The sequence below is a fragment of the Colletotrichum acutatum genome (assembly GCF_030867785.1).
Source record: "Colletotrichum acutatum strain CBS 112980 chromosome Unknown BDZ83scaffold_75, whole genome shotgun sequence".
Taxonomy (NCBI): Eukaryota; Fungi; Ascomycota; class Sordariomycetes; order Glomerellales; family Glomerellaceae; genus Colletotrichum; species Colletotrichum acutatum.
Window position 1 is genome coordinate 87,289 of NW_026849069.1, and position 16,043 is coordinate 103,331.

Genomic DNA, 16,043 nt, shown 5'->3' on the forward strand with positions numbered 1-16,043 from the left:
TTATGCTTGTTCTGATTCTCGCTCGTTCGGGCCGTACGCCGCAACTCGACAACAGCGCCCTGCTTTACGGTTTGCCCACGCCCGCAGCACAGACCTTGCATCTCTAGATACGAAAATACTCTTTCAGTCTTTCAGAGAGACGTTCCGATCCCTTGGTCTGAGCTCAATTGACTTTGCTGGCACTCCCGAGCCAAGACCGAACTTCGCTGAAGTATGCTCATGGTTGGCGGGTAGAACAATCTACCAGAGTCTACGAGGGATTTGATAGGCCTCGTTCGGGTCCGCCCGCCAAGCCCCTGGCGCCGTTCATCATCGGTCTCTCCATCGTATGAATATTTTCTTTTTTTTTGCTTTCTGGTCTTGAACCCCCGGCTACTCTATTACGCGACGAGATCTCACATATTCCACACCCGGCATCATCTAGATGATCGCCCTGATGCCATTGTCCGATACAAGCCAGACATGGGTTCCTCGTCTGTCCAGCCAGCCTCTCCAGTCATTTTCAAGCTACATACACACTACCGCCCTGGCACCAGATGTATATGGTACATACGACTTGACCTGAACCAAAAGTCCTCCTGGCAGTAGGTACATAGTGGCACCTCCTGTGACGGCAATGAACAGGCATCACAGCCGGAATGCTTTAGCGACATGCAGAGATAAGCATATGCAAGTTGGTAAGCTATCCATCAGCTAACCCCAGACGGTGCAGACGGGCGCCAGACTGTTGGCTCACTCCCCTAGTGATCCCGCAACGGGCGGGCTCGCCTCGCCTCCAGGCCGCGCCGTACTAAAGATTTCACAACGCATCCTACGCCAGGAGTGGCTGGAGAACAGAAATTTCTTTCTTTTACGGTGGACAGCCCGCTGAAGGCGGCATCTGCACGAGAACTGGGCAATGATCGGATCGGGTAATAGACGACCGTCAGACGGCAGGAAGATCACCTATATTGGCGGAGGAGTGGCGGAAAGCTCCAGATTGGGGTTGTCGAGCCCCCGATCCTGGCTCCCCTCGTTCCATATGAGGACAATACTCAACTGCCCTTAGCCTTCATATAGCTATATTCACCGCAACTATACCGTCCCCCATCATCATTATTCCCGTCGCCTTGCTTCTCTTTCCCGTCTCGCGTCAGCGGTCACTCAGACACCTCAAGACTGATGTTCCATTCATAACCCCTCATCTCACCTGTCCCCCGCTCGCCTACTTTCCCATTTACCCCAACTGGCAGTTAGACTGGTGCTGGATGCCGCCGCCGGATCGTCATGGGTGTGTGCGGATCGAGACGACCGGGGTCCCGGGGGAAGTTGGCAGGGCCCTGCCGGGACTGCGATTCCGAGGCTTGAAACATTACGCTAGAAGCAGGGCCGATTCCCAACGGGCCTTACGGCGCGACGGCAAACTCTGCCCTTGGCTCCATAGTGGTCCTTTCGAAAAGACAGGCCGCTCCTTTCAAATGGTTATTGACGTGTATGTAATAGATGGGAGGGGCAAGACGTTACTTGGCACGGTTCAAACATCAGCAGATGGTGACATGAAGCTTTCAGGGGAACGACCCCAGAGCCGTGGGAAAAGACCTATTCATTTCGGTGGCATTCATGGCGCCGATCCATTTGCGAGCATGCATCGCACGGGACATCTGTCAACCCTCATCTGCCTGCCCGGCTAGTTTGACCCAGACTCTGCGGCCTTGGCCACCGAAAGGCCGGGTTCTTTTGACATTTGCGTCTCATTTCTTTCAACGCCCCCCCGGTCTCCTCCCCCGCGCGCGGGCGGTTTGCCTGCCGCAGTCCCCAACCACCTTGATGTTCACGCCCATCTCGCCAATGTCGGGGTCTGGACCCGATGCCGCGAAAGACTTTCCGCGACGATGCGTTACACTGTAAACATGAGAGTCGGTGGCCTCGGCCGGGACACGATACTACCCGTCCCTGGTCTGTCGCTTGGATGCACCTTTGCCGCGCATGGCATTTGACGCTTACCTTGCACGCCGGTTAATTACTTCCGCTAGGTGATACGAAAGGACGTCTTCACTGTGGCCATGGGTTCACCTTGTGCAATAGCCCCGGTCGGTTATAGTATTGACCTCATCTGACACCCATAGTTCGAGTCTGATATTGACATCAAACTAGCCACTTATAATGAATAGACCTGGCTTCTAGACTTTCTTGCCGTGTTAGTGGCCCAAGCCCGAGGTATGGGCTTCGGCCCGCCAATGGCCAGAGCCAACTCTTCGGCCTGCAATGCTAGCTTGACGGTTGGTTGACAGGAAACCGTTATGAGAACTGCACGTGCAATGGAACGCCAAGGTCGCCCTTTTTGGAGGCTCAGCCTCTGGAGTGGGATCATCTTCCCGTCGTCCGGATTGCCCAGCCGTGGCGTTGGGAATCAGCAGGCACAGAGGTTGTCAAACCGGACCTTTTGACTGCAAGAGAGCCTTTCGAGGTGATCAGCATGGACAAGGATACGGTCGGCACTGTGCCGAAGGCTTATAAGGGTGAACCTGATGTTTGGAATACATGCGCCCTGAGATATGGTGGCAAAAGTGTTGGCAGTGATGATCGTTGCCCAGGCAATCCTGGCACATTGGTTTCGAAGGAATTTTCATCAACTTGCGAATAGCTTCACATTCCGCCTGCTGTCGAGATGATCTCACAAAGTTCCTCGACAAGCACAATGAGAACATGTCCAACTCAATCGTGTCACACCATGGCTTTTACGCAAAGTCACAATAGTCATAAGGTAATGAGACTTAGTATAGATCTTGGTGCTGTGGCCCGTTTGAACAACCAGTCGTCGTTTCATGACTGCTGATACATGTAGCTATGAAGATTACCTCACAAAGTGAAATAAGATTCAAACATGTAAAGCCCCTTTAATCGTTATAGATACTCAAAGTAAGCAACTAGCTGGGTTTTCAAGTACGAGCAGAAACACTCTGGGGGTTGTGAAAAATATCCTCGGGATCCCAATGTGTCTTGATATCTTCCAGAGCAGCAAGACTCGAACCCCAGTATGACCTCTGAGCATCCCTAAGCTCCGTATCCACAAATCCTGGGTAAGTGCCAGTGGCCTCAGGAAGAGTGTTCATCAGCTTCCTGTGAAAGTCTGCAAGACTGGTGCGAGTCGTCTTTGAAGCATCCGGGGCGTACGATTGATAGAACATTACCTTGTCTCTGTGGGCATAGGATGTACTGCCAACGGGAACCTCTGCAACAGCACCGCCAGCAGCTTGGAACTTGATAGACCAGTCTTCTTTCATGAGCTCAGCTGGCAGACTGGCAAAAATACTGGCGATCTCTGTCCTGGAAAGAACGTCACTGCTACTCAAGCCCAAACTCTTCGAGTAAAGCTTGTTCGGGGTGGAAGCCGTATGGAGAGCTTCTTCGGCAGCGAGGTGAGCAAGAGAACTCTCCCAGGTCTCTTGACGAGTTGTGATTGGGATATCAGCGATTTGAATGCGACTGAGTATACCACTCCGCTCAAGCTCCGTCTCTGAGCCGACCCATGTAGAAGAGATGCGAGCACCCGACGGGCTGAAGATCATTTCTGTACTGAAGCGATTGTCGAGGGCAGGGTCGGTGGCAACAGATTGCCAGGCATGCAAGACATCGACAACCTCTGCTGGGTGGTTATACGAATGACTTTGGCTAAGGTGGATAACACTTGATGGCGCTGGATGAGTACTCATGACGAACTCGGTGACGATACCGAACCCAGCACCAGCTCCCCTCATAGCCTGGAGAAAGATGTCAGTAATTGGAGCATGCAAAATTACTGTTGGGAGAAACTTACGAAGAACAAGTCCGAGTTCTTCTCAGAGCTCGCGCGTACAACCGTCGCGTTTGCCGTGACAACCTCGACTTCAACCACATGATCCAAGGTGGTACCCCACATACGGGACATTGGGCCAATTCCACCCTGAACACAATTTGTCAATGTTCGTCTGAAAAACTTGATCTGCTTGAGCTACTTACAACGGTAGCGTGGCCTCCGATGCCGATGCCGAAGCACATTCCATGAGGAATCGCTCGCTGGGAAGTGCCCAGGTGCTCATCGATTTGGCCGAGTCTCGTACCGCCACCAACTCTGATGTTGTTTGAGCTGGAGTCTTGCGTATATTGGAAGTGTTCCATGTCTACTGATACGGCACCGTCTTTGCCTCCAAGGCCTGGTAAGGCAGTTAGCAATTGGTATACTTCGTTTTCCCAGCGCGCAGCAATAGGCAAGGCATGGGAATAGCGAACCATAGTTGCTGCCATCAAAGTTAGTAACAGAACTCTGAGCCTCTGTATTGAAGGTCAAACTCACCCCCAGCCGTGGCTTCCCGCAGTGGCCTGGACTTTGACTCCATGCTTGGCTGCGCATCTTACAACGTTGGCAACTTCATGGACGTCTTTGGGTCTGACGATGGCCGCGGGTGTGACTGTGCGACCGAGATTGAAAGGGGCCATCCACGTAGCTTCTCCAGCATTCTTTTGGCTAGGAAACTGGACGCAATCTGACCTTCCTGCACAGACGTTGCTCAGGCACGACTCGATCGAGGGGGTGGGCTTGTGGACAGGCACAGAAGCAAAGTAGGTCTGCGCCGTCAGGCCTGCCAGTACTGTAGCAGCACCAATGGACCAAGAGTTCCACTGCACTCCTTTGGTAGCCTTGGCTAACCTAGAGGGTTGACTTTGATATGAAGTGGACATGATGAGATGTTCTAGAAAAAGCTCTGACTTTTGCAGTAGGTTAAAAATATGTGAAGCGCGTGTGGTGAGACCGTTAAATTGGGACGACGATGGCTGCTTCTTATAACTCCAGGACAAGCAAGATACCCGATAGCATCAGGGAGTTTCTTGACTGCTCTATCAACTACTCACCTACTAGAAGGCATGTGATTGTGGTGATGGACGACGGCTTCGGACGGTGGACGTTTGCCGGACCCGGCCCCGCATCGCCGATCGGTCTCAGCCCGGGTGTTCAGAATCCGTGGATCGGCGAACTTTGATAACGCAGCTGGCTTCCCCTTGGCCGAGCAGAACGATTGCCGCGCGTAACGCGGTATTCAATTGCAGGGATTTCATGCAACGAGCCTGGAACAGGGCATATGTATCGGGATGAGCCCCATCAGGAACGCTAAACTTATAACCCTTTACGGGTTGGTGATGTCTTGGATCGTTCAGCTCCGCCATAACTAATGAGACATCAGCCCCAATGCATTCTCCATATGCTAGCGCATCTGTTCTTATAACCTTGTTGAAAGCAGGATAGCATGCAGGTAGGTATGCTGTCGATCGAACCGTGTCCTTGGCCTCTTTGATGTCTAGGTGCTTGTTCCGAGTTAGGCGTGTCTCGTTCTTGGGTCTCTTGTCTTAGACTCTCAAACCCTCCGAATACCCGTCAGTCGGCCGCTACCCAACATATAATACATCGCGATTCCCTCATCGGATTCCGAGACACAATGCACAAGTAAATACGTCATGTCCTGAACGGAAGACGCCATTCTAACCAGGTGAGGAATCCTACATGTCGCGATAGAGCGCCTTCATGACATCACCTTCAGTAACAATCCACATGAGATTCACAGTTGAAGAGTAGAATGTCAGAATAGTCAGAAAATACCGAGACAAGGGCGTTCGCTCTTCACTTAGATGTGGGTGCCTGACTTGATGTTCCTCCCTTGAAAAACTCAGTCTTGGCCGGCTTCTGTAACATATCAAGCCTGAGAATGGTACGTTTCACTCTTGTGGATATTACGTAGAATATCAACCACGCCAATGCAGGTTCTGCTGACCATTCATGCTACTAGAAGTACCTTATATGCGGCCTCAAGACGGGTCAACGTAGCGCGATGCTGAGTTTTGATGATTTCACCTTTCTGTACCCCAGTAGTACTTGTTAGAAGTAGCTAATATCAGGAGCATTGTGAGAATACATGTGCACTTCACGATGCTTGAGGAGGCCATTGAAGACTTCAGCATCTGAGTACGTGGGTTCAACAGCACCATCTGAATATCTTAATACGGGCTAATTTGGTACATCACGCTCCATCACTGATGAACTTCCCAAGCTTTAGATCTCCACCGTTGCTCAATTTCTCGCCAGTCATCTCTTTCTACCCCTTGTCAACCTCCACCGCTTCCTGCCAGTCTTCCAAAAAGATAGTTCTCACAATGGCGTGTTCTATCATAACACCTTGGCTCCAAACAAAGGCTACAAGTCTAACAAGCTGTGGCTAAACGTAGTCTTACTTCATCTTGGTTGCCTTCAATGGATCCAGCGAGCTGGTGAAGTCGGCGGTCTTGGTGGCCATATCGGTGGGGAAGCTCAAATGCTCGTGAATCCACCTCCACTGCCCTTCTGTGTTCTTCCGCGCGATTCCCGTCCTTCTAAAAGCTGTGTCAAAGGGCACACCGCCAGCTGTTCCCCAAGTATGCTGTATCATGGTGGAGTAGGCAAACTCTTTCGACAGAGCCGTGATCTCAATGTCCTTGAACTCCATGTTGCCGTCGTTCCAATACGGAAAGATGGAGTCAAAGTGCTCTTTGAAGCTGCCCCGGATGGTGTTGCCGAACATGTCGTAGCTGAGCATGTCATCAAAATCATAGAATCGCCGAGCGCCCACCATTCCGTTGTAGTAGTCTTCGCGCGACTCCTTGTTCCAGTAATGCAACCAGCCGCGGTAAAGCTGGTCCATAACTTCTTGCTCTTCTGTCGCTAATTCTTCTTTGTGATACTTCAGTGCATAGGTCAGCCTAGGCCTTGTCTATGGGATTACAATGGTGCGGTATCACAAACTTTGCTGCCTGGCATGTGGAGGAATTCAATCTGTTTCCGAACTTCGGCATAATTGCTCTTTTACCAGTCAGATTCATCTGCTCGCGTGGAATTCGTTGATACTGACAGCATCTTCGACAAAGCCCTTATCGTTCATGTTGAGTGTGCTTGCAGAGTAATCAAGAAATTGTGTCTATCCTGTGAATACTTTAGCAATCAGCGGGAAAGGGAGCGACAACAGAGAGCAGTGTCTCCATATTTAGACTTCGCCTTGAGCCTAGAAACCACCGCGGTTAGCCATGCCGCCCGCGCAGTCGCGGACAGATTCTAGCCATGAATTAGTCCGTACGAATAACTATTCGCAAGTTTCGCGGCCACTTGCAAACTTCAAAACATGCCAGAACCAATTAGAAAATAATAGTCTCAGAGAGAGCCAAGACAAATGGACCAAATAGGCCCGCCAATCGAGAAAAACCTGCGGAAGTTTGCCCGCACCTACGTAAGTTCGTGGGGCGATGAGCTCTCACATTCAGCGCCATTCTTCAACTGCATCATAAAGGCGCATGCGGTTCTTTCCCATATCTCTCTTTTCAGTCAATTGCATGATCATTGGTCTCATTAGCTAGACTTCCTACCCTATCGAGTCTCTTCTCGGTTTTGTTTATAATTCCTTCCCAGCAAGATGGGCTCTTTGTCCTCTCCCGAATACGATGCCATCATTGTTGGTGGTGGCTTCGCCGGATGTTACACCCTTGACCAACTCCGAAGGGCCGGATTCAAGACTCTTGTGATCGACGACGCAGCCGACCTTGGCGGTGTCTGGTACTGGAACTGCTACGCTGGTGCACGTGTCGATACACCCGTACCTCTCTATGAGTTCTCTGAAGAAGAGATCTGGAGGCCATGGACCTGGTCCGAGAAGTATCCCGGAAGAGAAGAGATCCGAAATTACTTCCAGCATGTCGAGTCCAAGCTACACCTCAAGAAGGACGTTATGTTCAACACCCGCGTTGTCAGTGCCGACTTCGACAAAATCGGCTCCCGCTGGACCATCACTACTGGCGACAAGTCCGTCTTGACCGCTCGATACTTCATTCTCTGTACTGGCTTCGCTGCAAAGCCAAACATCCCAGAATTCAAGGGCCTTGATTCTTTTGCTGGCGTGTCGTGCCATACCTCGAAGTGGCCTCAGGAGGGAATTGATTTCAAGGGAAAGCGAGTTGGTGTCGTCGGTAATGGCTCAAGCGGCCTCCAAGTCATTCAAGAGATTGCCCCCGAAGTTGACCACCTGACCGTATTTCAACGCAGCCCAACCTACGCCCTTCCCATGCAACAAACACCACTCTCCATTGAGGACCAGAAGAAAGAGACATATAAGGAGCTTTACGAGCTTCGTAAGAACACTTTTGCCGGCCTCGACTTCGAATTCAATCCTCAGGCCTGTGCCGAAACAACCGCAGAGGAGCGCCAGGCATTCTTTGAGAAGATTTGGGCAAAGGGCGGACTGTCTTTCTGGTTGGGGACATATCAAGATGTTATCAGGAACAGGGAAGCCAACCAACATGCATACGAATTCTGGCGCAGCAAGGTCTTGGAGCGCGTCCACAACCCCGCGATGCAGGAGCTTCTTGCCCCGGAGAATCCGCCATACTACTTCGGAACCAAGCGGGCTACTCTCGAGCAGAGATACTACGAGGTCTACAACCGTGACAACGTGGCTCTGATTGACACCAAGGCCAATGCCATCGCGGAGATTGTCCCCGACGGTGTCTTCACCGCCGATGGCGAGCTGCACAAGTTTGACGTTCTCATTCTTGCTACCGGCTTTGACTCAGTGACGGGAGGTATCTTGGCGATCGATATCAAAGGCGAGGATGGGCAGTCATTGAAGGAGAAGTGGGCGAAGGGCACGAAAACGCACCTTGGAATGATGACTGCTGGGTTCCCCAACGCACTGTTCGTCTACGGGCCTCAGGGACCGACATCGTTCTGCAACGGACCTACGTGTGCTGAGCTCCAGGGCGGTTGGATCCGCGACACGCTTGTTCACCTACGAAAGAACGGCAAACGCTACATTGACCCTCGTCCGGGTGTTGAGCAAGAGTGGCGAGATCTTGTCAACCGTATTGGAGACGAGACTCTGCTGCCCCAGACCAAGTCTGAGTATATGGGAACCAATATTCCAGGAAAGCCTAAAGGTAAGAGGTTATTCTATCTCCCCTTTTTGCTCAGTACTCAAAGACAACCGCTGACTTCATATCAGAGATGCTCAACTTCCTTGGCGGCGTCGTCGAGTATACTCGACGCATCAATGACTCGCTCAACACGGGCCTCCAGGATTTCATCGTCCAGTGAACAGGGATAGAGAGCAATTATCGAGGGAAAATGTGCGGGGTTTTGTTTGCTTGCGAGTCGCACATAGAAATATACCATCTCTTCTTTCCCGTTGAGGAAGCTCGGCGCCGACGCGGCGTTCTTGCCGGCTGCACGGCGCGGCAGCGTGCATGTTATGTTTCTCGGCGGTGTCACATCGGGTTCGCGGCCAACAGGAAACCCCGATGCGGTGTGCGGTCTCCTCCGTGCGATCAATGATCAGCCACTTGCAGGCTATGGACCGGTCCGTAGTGTCTTCCAGCTCTAGTCCGGCACTTGATGATCAAGGATGGCCGTATCCGGTTCGGGGCGTATCCGGTTCGTGGGAGCGGCGGAATCAAAAGTGACGTAGTGCAACTGAACGAATCATGCAATAACGTCGCTATCTTACCAAGCGACAGAGAATATGCCAAGAAACTGAGTAGTAGAGTGGGGTCATGATGTTACAGATGCACTGGGGACTTTATGGGCGTCAAGAGGGGGCTTCTGCGGTAACATCTTGCGGACATAAAGACTATCAGTTCCAGCGCTGGACCTGGCGTTAATCGAGTCGTGGACGCAACTTAGACCGACAACTCAGTCTACATTATTACAATGGCTCTGAGCTCCCTCTTGCTGATGGGAACTCAGCCGCTTGCCCACATTGCTTTGTTGACACTCAGTTCTTGGTTGCTCTTTTATCTAGCTCGAGGCATTCATCAAGCGTATTTCTCGCGGTTGAGCCACGTTCCAGGCCCCAAGTTGTGGACGATACTCCCATTCATTCCCAAGTTCAAGATACTGTTCGGCACCATCGACCAAGATATTCGCGAGTTTCACAGGAAATACGGCAACGTTGTACGCTACTCACCGGATGCGGTGACGTTTACGACAAGCCAGGCCTGGAAGACTATTTACGGCCATGGGCACGGGCAGTTTCCAAAGTACAGTGCCTCGAAGCAACTCGACCCTGACTCCAACATCCTCGACGCCGATGATGTCAACCACGCTCGAATTCGTCGAGGAGTAGCCCACGCTTTCTCACCACGGTCCCTGGCTGAGCAAGAGCCAATCATTCACGACTATGTCGATAAGCTCGTACGCAGGTTATCAGATGTGGCTGAATCCCGAATGCCGACAGAGATGGGAAGGTGGTTCCATATTGCTTCCTTCGACATCATCGGCGACTTGACGTTTGGAGAGTCTTTGGGTGGTCTCGATAATAACGAGTTCCATCATGTGGTAACCTCTGTCCTCATGTTTATCGAGCGAGCTAGAAAGCTCTTCGAACTCAACACACTGCTTGGTCCGCTATCGTGGATCGTTCTGCCGATTTTAGCGCGGGATGTTCAGAACGGCTTCATGGACCAATTCGACTACACCAGAAAAGCCGTAAACAAACGATTGGATAATGATTCTGAAATGACCCGCAAAGATTTTATGCAAGGCCTGCTCCGTGGGAGAGACGAGAAGACTATTAATTCCACCGAAGAGATTGTCACAAACTCGAATACCCTCTTCGTCGCCGGTAGTGATACCACGGCAACTTTAATGACGGCTTGCACTTTCTACCTCTTATCAACGCCTCATGCACACAGAAGAGCAGTCGAAGAAGTCAGAGCTGCGTTCAAGTCACCCGGCGAAATCAACTTTACGGATGCTACAGCACGTCTGCCTTACCTTCTCGCCGTGCTCAACGAAACCTTCAGGCTCTATCCACCCGTGCCGACTTCACTTGAGAGAATTGTCCCAGACACGAAAGAACCAACGTACATTGAAGGAGTTTTTTTCCCTCCAGGAGTAAGTGCTTGAAAGTCTTTACCCTTCTACTCGTTCGAACTTGCAAATTTGCTAACAGAGGCGTGTTGAAGACTCGTGTTGGGGTTCATCACTCTGCTGCCGGTCTTTCAGCTTCCAACTTCGCTGAGCCGGAGAGCTTTGCTCCTGAACGATGGCTTCCCAGTGTCGTCCAGGACACTACGTCTCCATTTCACGCGGATAAGCGGGACGCTATCCAGCCATTCTCGTATGGCCCTCGCAATTGCATCGGGAAGCACTTGGCGTATAATGAGATGCGCGTTATCATTGCGCGACTGCTATGGGAATTCGACATGAGACTCGATGCATCTTCCAGCGAGTGGACACAGCCATATTCTAAGCACAAGGCCTGGGCCATCTGGAAGAAACCACCTTTGGTGGTGCACATCAAGAGACGTCCTTTGGCAATCTAGAACCTGACCAAGAGTGGGATCAAACAATTTCTTAAAGTAAACAATTGATATTCTCGCATCAGCAACAGTCTATTTAATTGAAGATTAAACGAAGAAAGAATGATGAGCTTCAATGCCACCTTTTTGCTCTATAAGATCTGCCAGGACAATTCCACACGTTGCTATGGACCCAGGCCTCCCATTATCTTTAGAATCTTGCTTATCGGGCTCCTGAGCCTGTCTGCCTTCTTCCAGTACCCTGCAGCCGCCAAACCAGTGACTACCAATAAATCCATGTCCAGCGTTTGAGGCGGGACAAACAGTTCAAAAACGGGACTTGAGTCGCCCGCTCGACCCTCGGGCTTTCCCGACCATCTTGCTAAAATTCGATTACCGTCGGTCTTGAGGTAAAGCGTGGTCGTCGACATGGTACTTTTGGACATAACCCATCGGTAGTTGCAGCCGTTGAAGTTGATTTCGTGTCCATGGCTGTAGTCCGTAAGCCCCAGGCTCAGTTCTGAACCGCGTAGGGTGATTTGTGTTCTTGAGGACATGGTGTGGTATTTGATGATACCCACGGCATTGCCTGCGGGGTCCCGCGCTCTGGGGTCGGCGGAGACAATCGCAAGTACGCCGTTTTCATTGTTCTCGTTGACAGTCCACACTGGAAATTGACGTCCGCTCTGATCAACGCGATATATGGTTCTTTGTGTTCCGCCGTAAACATCTCTGACTTGGAGAGTTTCACACACTGGGAAGTTGATCTTCGAGTCTTTGATGTAATCGTCGGTAATTTCATACCAGCCCATAGTGAGAATAGAACGCAGCGCGTGAAAAATCTGGAGATATCTTGCTTAAGTCTTTGTGTGTTAGATAGAGGACAAGCGATGTGTTGTCGCACGAGAAGAGAAACAGAGACCGACAGCTCTGTGGATGGCATGGCGGCTGCTTAAACCCCGAGAACTGAGCAGGAGGATCCTTATAGGATTGTTAGAAGACAAGACATAGCACATGATGTATAGATGCACTTCGCCGCACACATATGCGGAAGAATAATATGATTGGATCTTTTCCGGCTCATTGAGACAAACTTGCCCGAATTAGGAAGTAAAAAGTCCTCTGTACGTGCAAAGCAGCAAGGTTGTTCCGCTAGGTCTTACTTCTCTGGCCAGTGCCAAGCGTGGCTCATCATCGCAAGCGAGCTTAACAGGCAGGGGTTGACCAATCTGTCGCGACTCGCCAGGTTAAGGTAGGCAACGTTTTGGAGAGCTCAAGAGGGGAACGGAGGCTCAAGTCATACCGGGTTTTTTTCTTTTGTGACCTCACAAGTCTACTTTAACTGATTCAGTTCAATGCGACTGGATGTAAAGCATATCTTCGCCATACTCCATTAGCTCGTGTTTGTATTGACCTTATCTACCTCGGCGTTCCAGCATTATAGGGTCACGTCTTCGGAACCGTTAAACTCGAAGAGAAAATACTGTCAGCAGTGTATTCCAGAACCCATGTGCCGGCTTCCCAGGTTTCCCAGTCCTCTTCCTTCGCCGCGTCTCCAAGCAACTTGAGAGCCTTGACACGCCAGGTGTAAGTACCAGCCGGCACGGGAGCCTTGTTGTCGTCGGAACCATCCCAGTACCAAGTTGAACCGTTCCATGGGACCTCTGACGTACTCTGGTAGGAATTGGCTACTATCTTTCCAGTCTTTGCGTCCACCATGTGAATGCTCATGTTGCGTGACTGCAAGAAGAGGAAGACCTCGATGCCGGGATACTCATGGCCTGGGAACGAAGCTGGAACATCTGCGGTGATGTTCAACGTGCAGGTATAAATACGGCCCGGTTCGGCATGCGATGCCTTGCCTTCAGTTACATTGTATGACGAGAGGTAAGATTTATCGCGGTTGATGCTGTGTAATGTAGTCAGGGGCGCGCCGAAGCCGGTATAGGGTAGCGAGAGTTTGTTGACGTCGGTTACACCCTTGGCTTCAACGTTAATGTATCCTCCAAAGTAGGAGACACGAGTTGAAGCTTCTAACAAAGCGGGCTCCTTTGAGACTGAAACCGAGACAATGGCAGTCTTTCCTGGCTCGACTGAGAGAGTTGTGGGGTTAATATTGACTTCGGCATATACTGGGTACACCACGGCTTCAGTGAGTTGGTAGCTATCCGCCTTCTCGAGAACATAGCCAGAGCTGGCTCCAACATGACTCAGGTCGTAGGTGGTAGTCTCCAACCCAGTGTTCTTGATTGTGAAGGTTAGCTCTTTGGGACGGTTGGCCGTGTCATTGAATGAAAGGGCAGAGGCGCTGAGTAGTGTGGTCGAGCGTCGACAAGACCAGACCCTTGTTGGAAGACGGGCGCTAGAAAGTCTCCTGCGTTACCCCTTCCATCATACCATTTGACGGGGCGGGATGTGGCTGCGATGACATTCCTAATGTCTTCAGCGCTGTAATCTGGATGCTGCTGTTTGACGAGCGCAGCGATGCCGGCGACAAACGGAGTGGCCTGGCTGGTGCCTAACGTAGCATACTCATCAATAACAGCTCGGCATAGCTCGCGAATAGACGTTTAACTTACCGCTAACTACTCCGTAGCCTCCAAGCCATCCAGGGAAAGTACTCAAGATGTTTCCTCCGGGGGCATGGAATGCGGGCATGGATCCTGCTCGAAGAGTTGGACCCCAGCTGGTGAATACGGAGCTCATGAGACCAGAGCGGTTATTGGCCTTATAAGTGAGACTGACATCTGCAACAGAGACCTCATTGGCAAGGAACACTTGCACGGAGCCGTACTTTGCCTTCGCATCCAGTAGTTGCTTTGCTGTTTCATAGTCCACCGTGACAGACCCTTTCTGGTTTGCTGCAGAGACCTTCAGGAATAGCGGGCCTTCAGAGACCGTGTAATTGCTCGAGCTGTAGTACATGACATACGGGATGCCAAATTCTTTCGTTAGAGAGACTGTAGAGTTATCGGCTGCCATCCAGCATTGGTCAAACTGAGAGAGAAAAATGACTTTGGACAAGTCGGCCGGCAAAGTAGACTTATCAGGGAGTAGCTGGCAACCATTGGTGTTGGGTGTGTCTGAAGTCCAGACTGTCAGCCCTTCGTTTGATGGGAAGTCGAACGGCATGCCAGGGACGAAACGAAGCGCTCCGCTTTCACCTCCTGCAGTCCAATTGCCTCCCCAATTGTAATAAGGAGTTTGCGAGTTGTCGGTAGACCCAACGGCGGCGACAGCATCTGCACCTCCAGGGCTGGCGCCTGTGAAGATGCCAGGGCCACCGTTTCCAGCTACAAGAGAAACATAGGTGCCGTTGTTGAACAGTCGAGTAGCCACGATAGACCAGGGGTCTTGAACCAGTCAGTACTTCGTGTTCTTTGAGATTAGGATGAGATTAGGGCTGAGTTACCTTCAGGAAAAGTGAGGTCACCCCCATACGAACATGAAATAACGTCGACGCCTCTTTCCGCAGCTTCAAGGAACGAATTGATGATCGCGTCATCCTGGGTTCCTGAAGTGCAACCTGTGATGCGGTAAAGCTCGTAGGTAGCATCAGGCGCCACGCCAACGACGCCAAATCTGCCCTCGTCACCCTTGGCTCCTACAATGCCTAGAACATGCGTGCCATGGAAGGAACAGTTGTCACGAACATCATTGTCGCCGTCTGTCATGTCGTGGGCATAAACAATGTCGGTCTTGCTGAGGCCCGGAGTATCAACGTCGAAGCCAGTGTCAATGACTGCCACCCGGATGCCTTTACCCGTGATATTGCTGGCGTGTAGCTTCGACACCCCCGTATCAACGTGTGTTGGCAAAGTGTCGGCTGCGATACCGTCTCTTGCGTGTAGAGTCAAGATCTGGGACAAGTCGCGCTTGGATGATCCATGCGTGCGGCTTCCCCAATCGCCGTCAGAAATGCCTGGAATCCTCGGCATGTGGACGGCTGGTGCTGCTGAAGTTACAGGCCAGGCCTTCTGAATGCCATCAATCGACTGTATGGTCGACAGCACCGCCTTCTGAGAAACTCCAGTGTTGGTGCAGTCGACGTTGAAAGATCCGCCTTGGAACACAGCGTGAGTGAAATGATATCGCGAAGATGCAGTGCAGTCCAAGCCAGAAGCTGCCAGAGATGCCTGAGTCCGGCTGATGAGATCTCCTGGGCTCTGTTGCCAGGTTAGTGGCATCTACGCTCTCGGGATTTACTGGGGTGGCTTTACCAATTGCACGGATGCATCAAACTCAACAACAAAGGCGTCATCGTAACCAGAGACAACCAACCATGGGAGGCAAGCTGCGAAGGCAGCCTGCTTAACGAATGACTTCATGATGGTCTGGCGGACAGCTGAGTAAACCACAAAATTCCAACCGTGATCCTTCGACCACTATCAATAATCGCCTCAATCCTTATAAAAGACCTGAGGTCCCTGGGAAAGACCCCTGACTCGCGCAGACCATCGCTTGGCCCCTACTGTAGAGTGCAATACGGGCTTTCGCTTTCGGTACAAGCCGAATTGCCCAGTGGTCGAACTCTAACAAATTGGGCGCAATTACCGACTTCTCCGTACGCCTTAATGTACGGTCCTCGACGCGCTTCTTGCGCCTTGCCACAGAAATAGCATAAAGGGGTTGGCCCTGGATTTCTGTTCTGTCCACTCGTCCTTTGGCCCAGTGACAACCTGAACTCTTAGAGTGCAGTACGCACAGTGTCATTGTAG

General features: G+C 51.3%; 6 protein-coding genes across 6 annotated transcripts; 2 read left to right on the forward strand and 4 right to left on the reverse strand.

Annotated features, from left to right (window-relative positions):
• Window positions 1-2,918: 2,918 nt before the first annotated feature.
• On the reverse strand, window positions 2,919-4,137 carry BDZ83DRAFT_582491 (uncharacterized protein; the record flags this gene model as incomplete). Its single annotated transcript, XM_060505559.1, has 3 exons — window positions 2,919-3,740; window positions 3,797-3,922; window positions 3,979-4,137. The coding sequence occupies 3 exons, from the start codon at window positions 4,135-4,137 to the stop codon at window positions 2,919-2,921; spliced, it is 1,107 nt and encodes a 368-aa protein (XP_060362768.1).
• A 1,335-nt stretch (window positions 4,138-5,472) lies between these two features.
• On the reverse strand, window positions 5,473-6,923 carry BDZ83DRAFT_732413 (uncharacterized protein; the record flags this gene model as incomplete). The annotated part of the gene is made up of 3 exons (XM_060512896.1): window positions 5,473-6,005; window positions 6,241-6,755; window positions 6,894-6,923. 3 exons carry the CDS (start codon window positions 6,921-6,923, stop codon window positions 5,888-5,890), a joined length of 663 nt encoding a protein of 220 aa, XP_060362769.1. The 3' UTR covers window positions 5,473-5,887.
• Window positions 6,924-7,448: 525 nt separating this feature from the next.
• BDZ83DRAFT_783041 (uncharacterized protein) lies at window positions 7,449-9,121 on the forward strand (the record flags this gene model as incomplete). Its single annotated transcript, XM_060515576.1, has 2 exons — window positions 7,449-8,964; window positions 9,030-9,121. 2 exons carry the CDS (start codon window positions 7,449-7,451, stop codon window positions 9,119-9,121), a joined length of 1,608 nt encoding a protein of 535 aa, XP_060362770.1.
• A 636-nt stretch (window positions 9,122-9,757) lies between these two features.
• BDZ83DRAFT_582480 (benzoate 4-monooxygenase cytochrome P450) lies at window positions 9,758-11,349 on the forward strand (the record flags this gene model as incomplete). The annotated part of the gene is made up of 2 exons (XM_060505557.1): window positions 9,758-10,918; window positions 10,990-11,349. 2 exons carry the CDS (start codon window positions 9,758-9,760, stop codon window positions 11,347-11,349), a joined length of 1,521 nt encoding a protein of 506 aa, XP_060362771.1.
• A 52-nt stretch (window positions 11,350-11,401) lies between these two features.
• BDZ83DRAFT_628279 (uncharacterized protein) lies at window positions 11,402-12,280 on the reverse strand. The gene has a single exon (XM_060508687.1). The coding sequence runs from the start codon at window positions 12,135-12,137 to the stop codon at window positions 11,511-11,513; it is 627 nt and encodes a 208-aa protein (XP_060362772.1). The 5' UTR covers window positions 12,138-12,280; the 3' UTR covers window positions 11,402-11,510.
• A 491-nt stretch (window positions 12,281-12,771) lies between these two features.
• BDZ83DRAFT_721190 (serine endopeptidase) lies at window positions 12,772-15,653 on the reverse strand (the record flags this gene model as incomplete). Its single annotated transcript, XM_060512360.1, has 5 exons — window positions 12,772-13,633; window positions 13,669-13,843; window positions 13,905-14,678; window positions 14,738-15,491; window positions 15,546-15,653. The coding sequence occupies 5 exons, from the start codon at window positions 15,651-15,653 to the stop codon at window positions 12,772-12,774; spliced, it is 2,673 nt and encodes an 890-aa protein (XP_060362773.1).
• Window positions 15,654-16,043: the final 390 nt, after the last annotated feature.